General features: G+C 42.1%; 1 protein-coding gene across 2 annotated transcripts in view; it reads left to right on the top strand.

The window, feature by feature from the left end:
* Positions 1 to 450: 450 nt before the first annotated feature.
* Positions 451 to 16,261, top strand: part of LOC109882016 (phosphatidylinositol 3,4,5-trisphosphate 5-phosphatase 1) — a gene marked incomplete at its 5' end in the record, with an annotated part of 37,207 nt that continues 21,396 nt past the window's right edge. For both annotated transcript variants that reach the window (XM_031838176.1, XM_031838175.1), the window contains 13 exon segments: positions 451 to 514; positions 5,102 to 5,237; positions 5,532 to 5,694; positions 6,113 to 6,253; positions 7,044 to 7,134; positions 8,666 to 8,743; positions 9,095 to 9,172; positions 10,768 to 10,891; positions 11,073 to 11,176; positions 11,260 to 11,362; positions 12,575 to 12,771; positions 13,892 to 14,009; positions 14,801 to 14,897. In XM_031838176.1, coding sequence (XP_031694036.1) covers positions 451 to 514; positions 5,102 to 5,237; positions 5,532 to 5,694; positions 6,113 to 6,253; positions 7,044 to 7,134; positions 8,666 to 8,743; positions 9,095 to 9,172; positions 10,768 to 10,891; positions 11,073 to 11,176; positions 11,260 to 11,362; positions 12,575 to 12,771; positions 13,892 to 14,009; positions 14,801 to 14,897 — 1,494 coding nt within the window.

Genomic DNA, 16,261 nt, shown 5'->3' with positions numbered 1-16,261 from the left:
ACATAAATCAACATCTGTTGGAATTGAAAACGTTTTCCTCAAGACTTTGATCAACCAGAGAAACTGGCTAGAATACTGTTGTTGTTTCATGCAGTTTTAGATGTGACTAACTATATAAGCAGGAATTTCTATGGAATGAAGACCTATTTTAAAGCACACATGCTTATTACTGCAGCGCCCAACGTATCTGCACACGCTGTCATGCTGCAAAGCTGGGTCGACCCCACTGTACAACTCATCTCTCATTTGACTGGTAAACACATAGAAAAATTGTACTATTTTCCGTTGGAGAGAAAGACCAATGGAAGTGTGTTAAGATGTTGTCTGTTATTACTGCACCTGTCACACTCTTCTGTGAAATGTCAGAAAGACGTCTCTTTAAAAACATTCAAGATAAAAGACATATCTGCTGTAATCCTTATGATACTATCCCATCTCTTCTATTTCCAGGTACCAGAACTGTGTGTATACATACAGGATCCTACCCAATGAGGACAGGAAGCTCTCGGTCCAGGTGAGACAACTGTTTTGAGGAGAGGAATCTCTCAGTTCAGGTGATACAACTCTTTTGAGGAGAGGAATCTCTCAGTTCAGGTGGTACAACTCTTTTGAGGAGAGGAATCTCTCAGTTCAGGTGATACAACTCTTTCGAGGGGAGGAATCTCTTAGTCCAGGTGATACAACTCTTTTGAGGAGAGGAATCTCTCAGTTCAGGTGATACAACTCTTTTGAGGAGAGGAATCTCTCAGTTCAGGTGATACAACTCTTTTGAGGAGAGGAATCTCTCAGTTCAGGTGATACAACTCTTTTGAGGGGAGGAATCTCTCAGTTCAGGTGATACAACTCTTTTGAGGGGAGGAATCTCTCAGTCCAGGTGAGACAACTCTTTTGAGGAGAGGAATCTCTCAGTTCAGGTGAGATCTGCACTCCATTTTGAGTGTTGAACCCCCTACAAAGCATTTAACGTTACTATGTTGATCCACCCAACACAAGTTCTGAGCCTTATACCACCAACTTGTTGTGGCTGATATAGTCTCTTCCCAGGTGTTGGGTGTTAAGGGCTATTTTAAGAGCCACTTCTCAATTCCTCAATAATCAGACAACTTCTGCTCTGGTTTTCAATACCGTCAGAAATGAAGAAAGGCTATGTGTGGTGGTAGAGTTCTGGAATGTACCAGTGTATTGTGAATATTGTGCAACCTATTTTGGTTATACAGTACGTTGAACCAAGCCTTACTTGTGCGGAGAGAAAAAAAAATGTGCTGAAGTGTGAGCGCTCCACAGAACTAGACACTAAATATAAACAGCCTTGCTTCCTGTGGCTGTGAATATGCGACACTGCTAATGTTCTCTTCTTTAATGAAGGGAGAATACAGTACACCGGATGTCTCTTCATCTGTAGGCCCACTCTCTCTGCTCTCTCTCTGTCACACAAAGGCATCGTTGTGTTAGGCTGAGGTTGACATGGAAACACTTCTGGTTAATATGCCTGTATTAGTGTGGCAGTCAGAATATTCCAAACCTAGAGACGACTCTACAGTAGTGATGAATTAGATCGATTTTCATTGATCTATTGTAGCTGAAAAGCATTATAGTCATCTTGAGTTTTAGCCTGAGCTAAACACAGACGTGAAGGTTAAAACGATTTCCATAGGCCACTCTGCTAATGTTGAAGGGTACTACGGTTTCCACAGGCCACTCTGCTAATGTTGAAGGGTACTTCGGTTTCTACAGGCCACTCTGCTAATGTTGAAGGGTCCTACGATTTCTACAGGCCACTCTGCTAATGTTGAAGGGTACTACGGTTTCTACAGACCACTCTGCTAATGTTGAAGGGTACTACGGTTTCTACAGGCCACTCTGCTAATGTTGAAGGGTACTACGGTTTCTACAGGCCACTCTGCTAATGTTGAAGGGTACTACGGTTTCCACAGGCCACTCTGCTAATGTTGAAGGGTACTTCGGTTTCTACAGGCCACTCTGCTAATGTTGAAGGGTACTACGGTTTCTACAGGCCACTCTGCTAATGTTGAAGGGTACTACGGTTTCTACAGACCACTCTGCTAATGTTGAAGGGTACTACGGTTTCTACAGGCCACTCTGCTAATGTTGAAGGGTACTACGGTTTCTACAGGCCACTCTGCTAATGTTGAAGGGTACTACGGTTTCCACAGGCCACTCTGCTAATGTTGAAGGGTACTTCGGTTTCTACAGGCCACTCTGCTAATGTTGAAGGGTACTACGGTTTCTACAGGCCACTCTGCTAATGTTGAAGGGTACTACGGTTTCTACAGACCACTCTGCTAATGTTGAAGGGTACTACGGTTTCTACAGGCCACTCTGCTAATGTTGAAGGGTACTACGGTTTCTACAGGCCACTCTGCTAATGTTGAAGGGTACTACGGTTTCTACAGGCCACTCTGCTAATGTTGAAGGGTACTACGGTTTCTACAGGCCACTCTGCTAATGTTGAAGGGTACTACGGTTTCTACAGGCCACTCTGCTAATGTTGAAGGGTACTACGGTTTCTACAGGCCACTCTGCTTATGTTGAAGGGTACTACGATTTCTACAGGCCACTCTGCTAATGTTGAAGGGTACTACGGTTTCTACAGGCCACTCTGCTAATGTTGAAGGGTACTACGGTTTCTACAGGCCACTCTGCTAATGTTGAAGGGTACTACGGTTTCTACAGGCCACTCTGCTAATGTTGAAGGGTCCTACGATTTCTACAGGCCACTCTGCTAATGTTGAAGGGTACTTCGGTTTCTACAGGCCACTCTGCTAATGTTGAAGGGTACTACGGTTTCTACAGGCCACTCTGCTACTGTTGAAGGGTACTACGGTTTCCACAGGCCACTCTGCTAATGTTGAAGGGTTCTACGGTTTCTACAGGCCACTCTGCTTATGTTGATCAAAACCGTCTTCCTCTTTCAGTAGCAGAAAGTTATAAATTATTCTGAGGCGTGGGCGTATGAAAAGCCACAAAGTTAATCTTGTGCGCAACAGAAAATAGCAGACCCTTCACACAAAAATATATATTTTCACTGCATTTAAATTAATCAATGTATCCACAGTGGCTGTGAAATGGGCTGAAGAAACTAGGTCACTAGGTAGTTAATACGCTAACTAAACCAGGTGACTTGGTAGTTAATACTCTAACGAAACCAGGTGACTTGGTAGTTAATATGCTAACGATACCAGGTGACTTGGTAGTTAATACTCTAACGAAACCAGGTGACTAGGTAGTTAATACTCTAACGAAACCAGGTGACTTGGTGGTTAATATGCTAACGAAACCAGGTGACTTGGTAGTTAATACTCTAACGAAACCAGGTGACTTGGTAGTTTGTACGCTAAAGCCCTTGGAATTTAGCCAAACAGTGGAAAGAGTGTTTAAGCTGTATGATTGGTCTAGAAGGAAACCCTGTCATTCATACAACATCAAGTCTCTCTGGAAACATAAAGTCTTAGAAGACTCTCACGTTGCCACACTGAGAAGATCTATACTGGCACCAGAGAGGAAGCACCAAGTAGAGAGATGAGAAGAACAGGCTACTAGCCTGTCTTACTGTTGGTGCTCTGTAGTGTTCTTGTCTTCCTATTGGTGCTCTGTAGTGTTCTTGTCTTCCTATTGGTGCTCTGTAGTGTTCTTGTCTTCCTATTGGTGCTCTGTAGTGTTCTTGTCTTCCTATTGGTGCTCTGTAGTGTTCTTGTCTTCCTATTGGTGCTCTGTAGTGTTCTTGTCTTCCTGTTGGTGCTCTGTAGTGTTCTTGTCTTCCTGTTGGTGCTCTGTAGTGTTCTTGTCTTACTGTTGGTGCTCTGTAGTGTTCTTGTCGTACTATTGGTGCTCTGTAGTGTTCTTGTCTTCCTGTTGGTGCTCTGTAGTGTTCTTGTCTTCCTGTTGGTGCTCTGTTGTGTTCTTGTCTTAATGTTGGTGCTCTGTAGTGTTCTTGTCTTACTATTGGTGCTCTGTAGTGTTCTTGTCTTACTGTTGGTGCTCTGTAGTGTTCTTGTCTTAATGTTGGTGCTCTGTAGTGTTCTTGTCGTACTATTGGTGCTCTGTTGTGTTCTTGTCTTAATGTTGGTGCTCTGTAGTGTTCTTGTCTTACTATTGGTGCTCTGTTGTGTTCTTGTCTTAATGTTGGTGCTCTGTAGTGTTCTTGTCGTACTATTGGTGCTCTGTTGTGTTCTTGTCTTAATGTTGGTGCTCTGTAGTGTTCTTGTCTTACTATTGGTGCTCTGTTGTGTTCTTGTCTTACTATTGGTGCTCTGTTGTGTTCTTGTCTTACTGTTGGTGCTCTGTAGTGTTCTTGTCTTGCTGTTGTAGTGTACTAAACTCAGAAGTGCACTAAACTCAGAAGTGTACTAGCCTGTGTTGAGATCGTTGAGAAACAGTGTATCAGGACCATGGCTTGATGGTACTACATACATTTAAACCCACATGAGTGCCTGGAACTTTCAATTCTTCAAACCATTTCACACTTGTGTTGGATTATATTTGCCCAGATTTTTCAAATCTGTACTACTACCGTTGTGGACTCCAAAGGGTACTAGGCTGTGATTACTGTTCTGTTCTGTAGTTCACTAACCTGTAAGTGTTGATGATTTACGTTAGACCCAGAGAAATCTACTAACCTGTATAAGTGTTGATGATTTACGTTAGACCCAGAGAAATCTACTAACCTGTGAAGCAACATGAACATAGGCAAAGACACATGCATATAAACACACAGATGTTTTGCTGGAACCCAGGAAGAGAAGCTGCTGCTATTGGCTAATGGGAATCCATAATAAATACATGTACATTTGAGTGTCAGGGAAAATGTATGGAGTAAAAAGTACATTATTTTCCTTCGGAATGTAGTGAAGTAGAAGTAAATGTTGTCAAAAATATAAATAGTAAAGTACAGATACCCCAAAAAATAAACGCCCAGGGACTGCAGTTGAAAATTAGCCGGCTGGCTAAAACCGGCACTTTTACTGAAACGTTGATTAATGTGCACTGTCCCTGTAAAAATAAAAATAAACTCAAACTACTTAATTCAAGTAGATTTTTTAAATGAAGTACTTTACACCACTGCTTTTGTGCCTGTCTGCAGGCCTCTGAGGGTGTGCCTATCCAATTATTCTCTGTGCTGTCTGACCTGGTGGAGACGTTCTACAGTCCCAACATGGGTCTGGCTACACACCTGCAGTTCCCTGTTCAGAAGGAGGAGGAGCCAGAGGAAGAAGCAGGTGGGTTAATAGCCGTTGTCATCTCAAATTGTACCCTTTTCCCCCTATATAGTGTACTACTTTAGACCAGAAACCCATATGGGTTCCCATAAGGCTCTGGTCAAAAATAGTGTACTATGTAAGCAGTATGGTGCCATTCAGGATACAGGCATTCTCTCTTGTCTGTTTCTGCTACAGCTAAGCTAAGCTAAGGCAGTCTGATCTTTAGGCTTAACTCAAGGGGCCTGTCTCACACATCCGTAAAAGGTCCAATTCATTTTCGCTGTCACATGACATAACGTTATGTCTTAACAGTTACAACAGTTGTTGGATCAACAGAGCCAGTGAAATGCCCTCCTCAGCTGCCCCCTAGGAACAGTAAAGAAACCCAAGGAGGGGATTCCCGAGGCTCAGAGCTGGCTTGTAGTTCCCTGGGAGACACATACCTACAGAGACTACAACACATCGACATGTCTAAGTATGTACTGAAGGCTCACATTCAACTAATCAATGTTCTGATACTAGTCAAATGTCTTCAGTATTGTGGGACAAATACTAACTTCCTCTCAGGTCGAGTTTTCACTTCAGCATGCATTAATGTCAGTAGGAGACGAAAATAAAATTTGACTGTAAAGAGGAAGTTAAGATTTGCCCTTGTGTTACTAAAGACATGTAGTTACCCAGCCTACCATGTTTAAGTTACATACCAACAAACAAATTACACTGACTGATGATGCATCTGTAAATTCAATGACCACTTTGGAAACAGGCATTTTGTGAGATTTGTTTTTATAAATACTTTCAAGTGATATCCTCTGGGTCCACATTGTACATTTTGTTTCTATATGTGTCTGTTACCCAAAATAAATTCAATTCAATTCAATCATATCTTCCAGCCTGCCAGAAGAGCACCAAAAATCCATTGAGGAATACTTCCACACCTCGGTCTCTCTCGATGCTGAGCAAGTCCAGAATGGGAATCCATCCCTCCCCCATCTAAAGAAGCTCACCATGGGAATCTGTAAACAACTGAACAGGTACACAGTACTGTAAACAACTGAACAGGTACACAGTACTGTAAAGAACTGAACAGGTACACAGTACTGTAAACAACTGAACAGGTACACAGTACTGTAAACAACTGAACAGGTACACAGTACTGTAAACAACTGAACAGGTACACAGTACTGTAAACAACAGAACAGGTACACAGTAGTGTAAACAACTGAACAGGTACACACTAGTGTAAACAACTGAACAGGTACACAGTACTGTAAACAACTGAACAGGTACACACTAGTGTAAACAACTGAACAGGTACACAGTACTGTAAACAACTGAACAAGTACGCAGTACTGTAAACAACTGAACAGGTACACAGTACTGTAAACAACTGAACAAGTACGCAGTACTGTAAACAACTGAACAGGTACACAGTAGTGTAAACAACTGAACAAGTACGCAGTACTGTAAACAACTGAACAGGTACGCAGTACTGTAAACAACTGAACAGGTACGCAGTACTGTAAACAACTGAACAGGTACGCAGTACTGTAAACAACTGAACAGGTACGCAGTACTGACGGATAGTAGCTGCTTCTGCAACATGTACATTACTTGGCTTTCACTATGAACAGTGTTTAATTGTCCCTTGTGAAATGAAAGAACATTTCTGTACTCCTATAAATGTGTCAGTGAGATCTCAGTCGGTTTCGGTGTCCATTTAATTAGTTCAGCCAATTAGGGATGGAAACTGAATTGAAATCGACCCCCATAAACCCTGGTAAACAGCATTAAAACAATTGCTATGCTCCTATGTTGTACCAGCGAGATCTCCCGTTCTCTGCCCACTCTGGAGACCTTTCAGAGGCTTCTGGATCAGCAGCTGTCCCCAGGGATCGGACGCCTGAGGACTCAGGTAGGTGGACATTATTCATATTCACTTTTTTTTTTTATCAGACGTTGTTTGAACGTCAACATTCAGTAAAGAGACAGTTTGTAACTGCATTGGAGACGGAATCGGTTTATCGTTAACAATCATTAGGAAATGGGTCGGTGCGAGCTGTATTGGAGAGGATCTTGGTCTTTCTGTTAAAATGAAACGAAACGCTTCCTGGTTGTAGATGTGTGATTGCAGGTTGCTATTATGTTGGGGTGGCAGCGTAGCCTAGTGGTTAGAGCTTTGGACTAGTAACCGGAAGGTTGTGAGTTCAAACCCCCGAGCTGACAAGGTACAAATCTGTCATTCTGCCCCTGAACAGGCAGTTAACCCACTGTTCCTAGGCCGTCATTGAAAATAAGAATGTGTTCTTAACTGACTTGCTGAAGGTTCTCTGATGTTTTAGTTTAACATTATAGTGTACTGTAGTCTACCTCTGCTCTATTCTACTATAGTGTAGTCTACCTCTACTCTATTCTACTGTAGTGTAGTCTACCTCTGCTCTATTCTACTGTAGTGTAGTCTACCTCTGCTCTATTCTACTGTAGTGTAGTCTACCTCTGCTCTATTCTACTGTAGTGTACTGTAGTCTACCTCTGCTCTATTCTACTGTAGTCTATCCCTGCTCTATTCTACTGTAGTCTATCCCTCCTGCTCTATTCTACTATAGTGTAGTCTACCTCTGCTCTATTCTACTGTAGTCTACCTCTGCTCTATTCTACTATAGTGTAGTCTACCTCTGCTCTATTCTACTATAGTGTAGCCTACCTCTGCTCTATTCTACTGTAGTGTAGCCTACCTCTGCCCTTTTCTTGGGTTATTCTGCAGAAACAGACACTCTGCTCTTTTCTTGGGTTATTCTGCAGAAATAGACACTCTGTCCTTTTCTTGGGTTATTCTGCAGAAACAGACACTCTGCTCTTTTCTTGGGTTATTCTGCAGAAATAGACACTCTGCTCTTTTCTTGGGTTATTCTGCAGAAATAGACACTCTGCCCTTTTCTTGGGTTATTCTGCAGAAATAGACACTCTGCCCTTTTCTTGGGTTATTCTGCAGAAATAGACACTCTGCCCTTTTCTTGGGTTATTCTGCAGAAATAGACACTCTGCCCTTTTCTTGGGTTATTCTGCAGAAATAGACACTCTGCCCTTTTCTTGGGTTATTCTGCAGAAATAGACACTCTGCCCTTTTCTTGGGTTATTCTGCAGAAATAGACACTGCCCTTTTCTTGGGTTATTCTGCAGAAATAGACACTCTGCCCTTTTCTTGGGTTATTCTGCAGAAATAGACACTCTGCCCTTTTCTTGGGTTATTCTGCAGAAATAGACACTCTGCTCTTTTCTTGGGTTATTCTGCAGAAATAGACACTCTGCCCTTTTCTTGGGTTATTCTGCAGAAACAGACACTCTGCCTATCAATAGAATATCATGTTTCCAGTAGTTGGTTTCAAATGAATTCTGTTGTCTCTTTAAGTGTCTAATTCACATCACGTTTCTGTTTTAATTTCTAGGTGTCAGCAGATTCCGACCAGTCTGTGTCCTTCAGGCTGGAACAACTGACCAAGCTGCTCTACTCCATAGAAGAGAAGGTAATGTTTTAACACGATTCTAAACCCAAGGACCTGTCCCAAATGGCACCCTATTCTCTATATAGTGCACTACTATAGGGCCCATAGGGCTCTGGCCAAAAGTAACACACTATATATAAGGGAATTAGGGTTTCATTTGGGAAGAAAATGATATTCGAAAATTATTTTTTTTTGCACCAAGCTCATCCATTTTCTATATCTATCAATCTCTATCTAACCCTGGTGTAGGTGACCTCTGAGATGCTGAAACGTCGTTCCTGTGTCATGTTGACTTACCCAGACCAGGGTAAAAAACAGAGTCATGAGAAAGTAGTGTTCCACCTTCAAATACTGTAGTTCCCTTTTTTTCAGGCCAAAACAGCCGTGTTTGAGTGGGCTGGATACGACGGAGGCCACAGACGGTCTCTAATACCACCTATTACATTTGAAGTAAGTGAGCTATACAAAATAATAAAAGATACAATAGCTAAGAGGCATTTTCATAACTTTATGACATATCAAAAGGCAAGATTTAGAAAGAAACTTGACTGAAACAAAGGGATTTCTCTCAATTATCATTGGGGTAAACTCATTGAGTGTATTTGAATGGACAAAGGCATCAACCATGTGATGTGAAGCCAAGGAAATCATACCATTGATACTCTACATTACATGCGCAGCTAGCTCCAGGCTAGCTCTGCCCCCTCTCATTGAGTATCAAGTTGAAGGCCAACCGTGGTAATGCAGGCTGACAATAGCAGCTAAATCATACTTAGAACTTCTTGTTTAAGGGTATGCATATGGTGTAATAGGAGTAATTATCAGTAACATGATTGTCATCTGAATTCTTCTTTTTTACCACGAAGATTGACCACAAAAAAATAATATTTTCACATTCGCTACAATGGGGTATCCAGTTTTCTTTTGTTGCTAACAATATCTGCAGTACTGTGGTCCGCTTTGGACTTACAGTGCCTTGCGAAAGTATTCGGCCCCCTTGAACTTTGCGACCATTTGCCACATTTCAGGCTTCAAACATAAAGATATAAAACTGTATTTTTTTGTGAAGAATCAACAACAAGTGGGACACAATCATGAAGTGGAACGACATTTATTGGATATTTCAAACTTTTTTAACAAATCAAAAACTGAAAAATTGGGCGTGCAAAATTATTCAGCCCCTTTACTTTCAGTGCAGCAAACTCTCTCCAGAAGTTCAGTGAGGATCTCTGAATGATCCAATGTTGACCTAAATGACTAATGATGTTCAAGGGGGCCGAATACTTTCGCAAGGCACTGTATGTGGCTTCAATGAGAAGGGGCAGTTGTTTGCCCTGAGTAAACTTCAAATGAGGTTTTACTCCAAAACGTTATATATCCATTTTCAGAAATGTTGGAAAATTGGCTTTTAATGTTTAAAGAAATGATGAGAGATTGGTGTGTTTTATATACACTATCTAATCATGGCATGGGGGTTGTTCAATGACAGACATGTATTTGTTTAAAATCTAATCACTTGATGGTTTCATTTCAGAGAGACAAATAATCACGTTTTACTGCTAAATGCTAAATATCTGCCTCAGGAATAAGTGGTACTGCTAGGTTTTACACAGTCATGTGACAATTTTTTATTTATTTAAAGAACTGTACAAATTATTTGTTACATCAGTGTATATAAAATTAATCAATACAGTAATATGAGATCTGTATGGAAAATATTTACATATAACATTTGAGTATTTTCAGCAGATTCTCTTATCCAGAGCGACTTACAGTTCATTCATCTGAAGATAGCTAGACCACACAACCATATCACAGGATACGAACAACCAACCCTGTTTTAATACACATTAAACATATGAGTAAAACATGTGGGAACATATTTTACAGAAGGAATTATTTCAGATTTTAAATAAATTATTTAAAGAAAACGTGCTAAAATTTGTGGATGTAGTTTTGGAACGATTCTCTTCAAATTTTCTTTGCACGGTTGAATTGCACAAGGTTCATTTTGTGAACTTGTGAGGTCGTGGTCTTCTTTGCAGGTCAAATCAGAGTTGCTTGGTCTCACAACCAAGATGTTCCTCAAGGTGGATGTGGAAACTGGGAAGATCTACTTCAAGAAATCTAAAGATGGGCCAGAAGACAAATACTTTGTACACAATAAAAGTCAGTACTCTATTCATGATAAAATCCCAGAGAATTGTATTTATATTTTACATTCTGTATTGTATCTCAGTCTTTGTCCCAAATGGCACCTAATTCCCTATATAGTATTCTACTTAGTAGTATCATTTGGGAGACAATCAAAGACACCAGTTGATGTAGGTCTAATCTATGTCATGTCAAGTCTTACAGCTCGTGAAATCCCAGAAGGTTGCCAAGCTGGTGATCATGGTGGAAACAGAGAAGGAGAAAACTCTGAGGAAAGAGTTTGTCTTCGACGACACAAAGGTAAAGACCTCCAAAGTTCTTTGGTGCTGCGTTTTCATGTTAACTGTATGGTGTCCCTCTGACGTCTGTCTGTGTGTCACCAGAAAAGAGAGGGGTTCTGTCAACTCCTTCAGCAGATGAAGAACAAACACTCAGACAAGCCTGAGCCAGATATGATCACTGTATTCGTTGGCACCTGGAATATGGGTAAAATGGCTGCCTTCAATGTCTACCTTTACCTAGAATAGATAGAACATTTTACATAGTGTTATAGTTGGTTTCTAATAAATACTCTATTGGGGTGATTCCACACCAGCGTGGCCCGAAAATGTTTTTGAGAGGGAAGATATTTAATATGCTTTCACATTTGTATCACAAACCATTTTTGGGGGGGAAATCATGATGAAACTGGTCATTTGAAGATACATGCTTCCTGTAAGTCCCTATAGAATGGTAAGGAGGGAGGAGTCTATTGTGTCTGGAAGTGACTTCACCCTTCATTTTCTATTTTCAAGGTTCACTTCAAACATCATTTGAAGATTTGTTTTACAGCTGATCTCGGGATTGTACTTTATATCGATTCATTGTCCTTAAATATAAATTATCTGATGTATTCGTTTCAGTCTCTGAATTGGTAAATCAAACTTTTTGCCACCAACTCCTGAAGTCGGGGCATAAAAACGACATTATGTCTCCTACATGGGCGCACAACCACGAGGCCCGAGCTCGTTTCCCCCAGTTTCCCTTGGCTAAACTAGCTGGCTAGCTGAAGTATGCTAGTTTTCCTCCTCATTGCCAAACTTCCTCATTACTGCACTCTCAATTTCAAAACTCCTTTGCTAGTTATACAATCATGTAACTAAGAAATTTGCTGTAAAGAAACTTGAAAATGATGGATTGTTTTGTTGAATCGTCATGATGGGTTCGAGATATCTGTCGAAAAGATGGTGGCGAAGGATATCATTGCTAGTTAACGCTGATACAGGTTCAGTTTTGAGTTCCACCCACGTCATTGATGTAGGATTAGCCAGACACTTAGGACTGGTCTTGGAACTGTGACAACGGGCATCCTCTCTCCGCTAGGCTCTATGGGATAGAGAACACCATAAGGAGTATAATGACTCTTAAGATGTTGTCTGTATCAATTATGCTTTTTTTGTGAAACAAATAATGTCAAACATCCTTCCTCACAATTACGTTTCTATGTGAGAATTGCCAGAACAATCTCGGATACCAAAAATATTTTGGGGGCCCACGCTGAGATGGAATCGCCCATTGATCAATATCGATATTGCTGTTTTTTTTTTTAACTCAGTGGATAATTGTTTTGCTGAATGACTCAACAACTAGCTACACATTTCCTAATTGAAATAAAAAATATATTGATTGATTGACTGATTTATCATTGTCTCTCCCAAGGGAACGCCAGCCCCCCACACAACATTGCTTCATGGTTCCAGTGTAAGGGTCAGGGCAAGACCAGGGACGACACGGCCGATCACATTCCTCATGACATCTATGTGTTCGGGACTCAGGAAGATCCCCTGGGGGAGAAGGAGTGGATAGACACACTGAAGAGTGCCTTGAGAGGAACCACCAACATCAGCTTCAAACAAGTCAGTTACTATCTCAATTAGTATTTTCATGATTCCTTGCACCAATTGGAGAAGAAGGCCTGAGGGGAGGGTCCTTGGATGTTCTCCTCCAGTACGGTTGAGGACGCAAGAGATAGGATTTGAGGAATTGAGGGAAGAGGATTTGAGATAGGGCCAGTGTCTCGGTCTCAACACTCAGAGCCAGTGTCTCAGTCTCAACACTCAGAGCCAGTGTCTCAGTCTCAACACTCAGAGCCAGTGTCTCAGTCTCAACACTCAGAGCCAGTGTCTCAGTCTCAACACTCAGAGCCAGTGTCTCAGTCTCCACACTCAGAGCCAGTGTCTCAACACTCAGAGCCAGTGTCTCAGTCTCAACACTCAGAGCCAGTGTCTCAGTCTCAACACTCAGAGCCAGTGTCTCAGTCTCAACACTCAGAGCCAGTGTCTCAGTCTCCACACTCAGAGCCAGTGTCTCAGTCTCAACACTCAGAGCCAGTGTCTCAGTCTCAACACTCAGAGCCAGTGTCTCAGTCTCAACACTCAGAGCCAGTGTCTCAGTCTCAACACTCAGAGCCAGTGTCTCAGTCTCAACACTCAGAGCCAGTGTCTCAGTCTCAACACTCAGAGCCAGTGTCTCTGTCTCAACACTGAGAGCCAGTGTCTCAGTCTCAACACTCAGAGCCAGTGTCTCAGTCTCAACACTCAGAGCCAGTGTCTCAACACTCAGAGCCAGTGTCTCAGTCTCAACACTCAGGGCCAGCGTCTCAGTCTCAACACTCAGAGCCAGTGTCTCAGTCTCAACACTCAGAGCCAGTGTCTCAGTCTCCACACTGAGAGCCAGTGTCTCAGTCTCAACACTCAGGGCCAGTTTCCCAGACATACAATAAATGAAGCCTGGACCTGACCTAAAGAGCACTTTCAATAGAGATTCTCCATGGAGCAAGCTTTTCAGTGTAGGACAAGGCTTAATCTGAGTCCAGTAAACACACCCTTAAAGGATCTCCTTATTCCTACACTGGTTTGAGGTTGGGTTACATTACAAATGACAGTGGCCCATTTAAATATAGTTTGTCAGATTGTAATAGAGTCGACCATAAGGAATGGTCAAGGTCTCATTATTATGTGTTTTAATTTTGTTCAGATAGCCACCCAGACCCTATGGAACATCCGGATCGTTGTGCTAGCCAAGCCTGAGCACGAGAACAGAATCTCACACATCTTCTCAGACAGCGTCAAGACAGGGATCGCCAACGCTTTGGGTAAGTCCGATCAACTCACTGCAGTCCCATCAACTCACTGCAGTCCCATCAACTCACTGCAGTCCCATCTGCTCACTGCAGTCCCATCAGCTCACTGCAGTCCCATCAACTCACTGCAGTCCCATCAACACACTGCAGTCCCATCAACACACTGCAGTCCCGTCAACTCACTGCAGTCCCATCAACACACTGCAGTCCCATCAACTCACTGCAGTCCCATCAACTCACTGCAGTCCCATCAACTCACTGCAGTCCCATCAGCTCACTGCACTCCCATCAGCTCACTGCAGTCCCATCAACACACTGCAGTCCCATCAACACACTGCAGTCCCGTCAACTCACTGCAGTCCCATCAACACACTGCAGTCCCATCAACTCACTGCAGTCCCATCAACTCACTGCAGTCCCATCAACACACTGCAGTCCCATCAGCTCACTGCAGTCCCATCAGCTCACTGCAGTCCCATCAACACACTGCAGTCCCATCAACTCACTGCAGTCCCATCAACTCACTGCAGTCCCATCAACACACTGCAGTCCCATCAACTCACTGCAGTCCCATCAACACACTGCAGTCCCATCAACTCACTGCAGTCCCATCAACACACTGCAGTCCCATCAACTCACTGTCTCCCAGACATAGATTATAGCTAGTCCTGGATTAAAAAGCTTGCTCAATGCAGAATACTCTTTGAAATGGCTTTTTAGTCCAGGACTAACCTTAATCTGTGTCCGGGAAACGGGCCCTTTGATCAAAGATACATCCGTCCATTTTATTTTTGTTTTTCCAGGAAATAAAGGTGCAGTGGGTGTATCCTTCATGTTCAACGGTACTTCCTTTGGCTTTGTCAACAGTCACCTGACCTCAGGCAGTGAGAAGAAGATCAGGTGAGCTGCAGGGATCAAAAAAATAGTTTAAAAATAATTTTCAGAATATAAAAATCCTAAAGCTGAATAGCTGTGTCAAATGTAGACAATGTCCATGTTTTCCCAGAACTCAACCAGAAAGCTAAATGGTGTTAAATTAAAAAGTGTATTAATTTCACAGACATAATCTCAGTAGGTACAGAGATTTGGGATTTAAAATGACCAAATAAAAACAGACCATTTAAATGTGGTATATGTCTGACCAGAACTCCTCTCAATTGTCTTGCATTGAGTAATACATGGAAAGATTTAATCAAAAATAAAAAGTATTCCACTGGCACAATATCAGTACATTTAATTAACATCTCCTCAAAATGTATCTAAACTCTTAGGAGTTTTGTTTTGTTTACACTCCAGTATTGTTTAGAATGGTATTTGTGGTCTGTCTTCTCTATTTCCTGAGTAGGTTTTAAAACCCCCGAGAGTCTATTGTTGCATCGGTGGGTCAATCTAAATCCGTCAGTTAAAACAATAGAGATACCTGTTTGTCAAACCAGTAGAGATACCTGTTTGTCAGACCAGTAGAGATACATGTTTGTCACACCAGTAGAGATACCTGTTTGTCAGACCAGTAGAGATACCTGTTTGTCAGACCAGTAGAGATACCTGTTTGTCAGACCAGTAGAGATACCTGTTTGTCAGACCAGTAGAGATACCTGTTTGTTAAACCAGTAGAGTTACCTGTTTGTCAGACCAGTAGAGATACCTGTTTGTCAGACCAGTAGAGATACCTGTTTGTCAGACCAGTAGAGATACCTGTTTGTCAGACCAGTAGAGATACCTGTTTGTCAGACCAGTAGAGATACCTGTTTGTCAGACCAGTAGAGATACCTGTTTGTCAGACCAGTAGAGATACCTGTTTGTCAGACCAGTAGAGATACCAGACCAGTAGAGATACCAGACCAGTAGAGATACCTGTTTGTCAGACCAGTAGAGATACCTGTTTGTCAGACCAGTAGAGATACCTGTTTGTCAGACCAGTAGAGATACCTGTTTGTCAGACCAGTAGAGATACCTGTTTGTCAGACCAGTAGAGATACCTGTTTGTCAGACCAGTAGAGATACCTGTTTGTCAGACCAGTAGAGATACCTGTTTGTTTACATGGGACGTGTCTCAATCCACTGCATCCTCCGATGTCGTCCCTTCCACATCTGTGGTGGAAAGTGGCAGAGCTACGACGCTGTTTGTCAAACCAGTAGACATCCCGAAAATAGGTATTCTCATGAAAACTTCTGCAGCACCTGAACTAATCTGACCCCTCTATAGACAGGGGAGACTCTCGGGAACACGATGGTGTTCTACGTTTTGCTCTTTGACCCCCCCT

The sequence above is a fragment of the Oncorhynchus kisutch genome, linkage group LG13 (genome assembly GCF_002021735.2).
Source record: "Oncorhynchus kisutch isolate 150728-3 linkage group LG13, Okis_V2, whole genome shotgun sequence".
Taxonomy (NCBI): Eukaryota; Metazoa; Chordata; class Actinopteri; order Salmoniformes; family Salmonidae; genus Oncorhynchus; species Oncorhynchus kisutch.
Note: the sequence above shows the minus strand (reverse complement) of the source record. Positions and strands in the feature narration are given on the sequence as shown.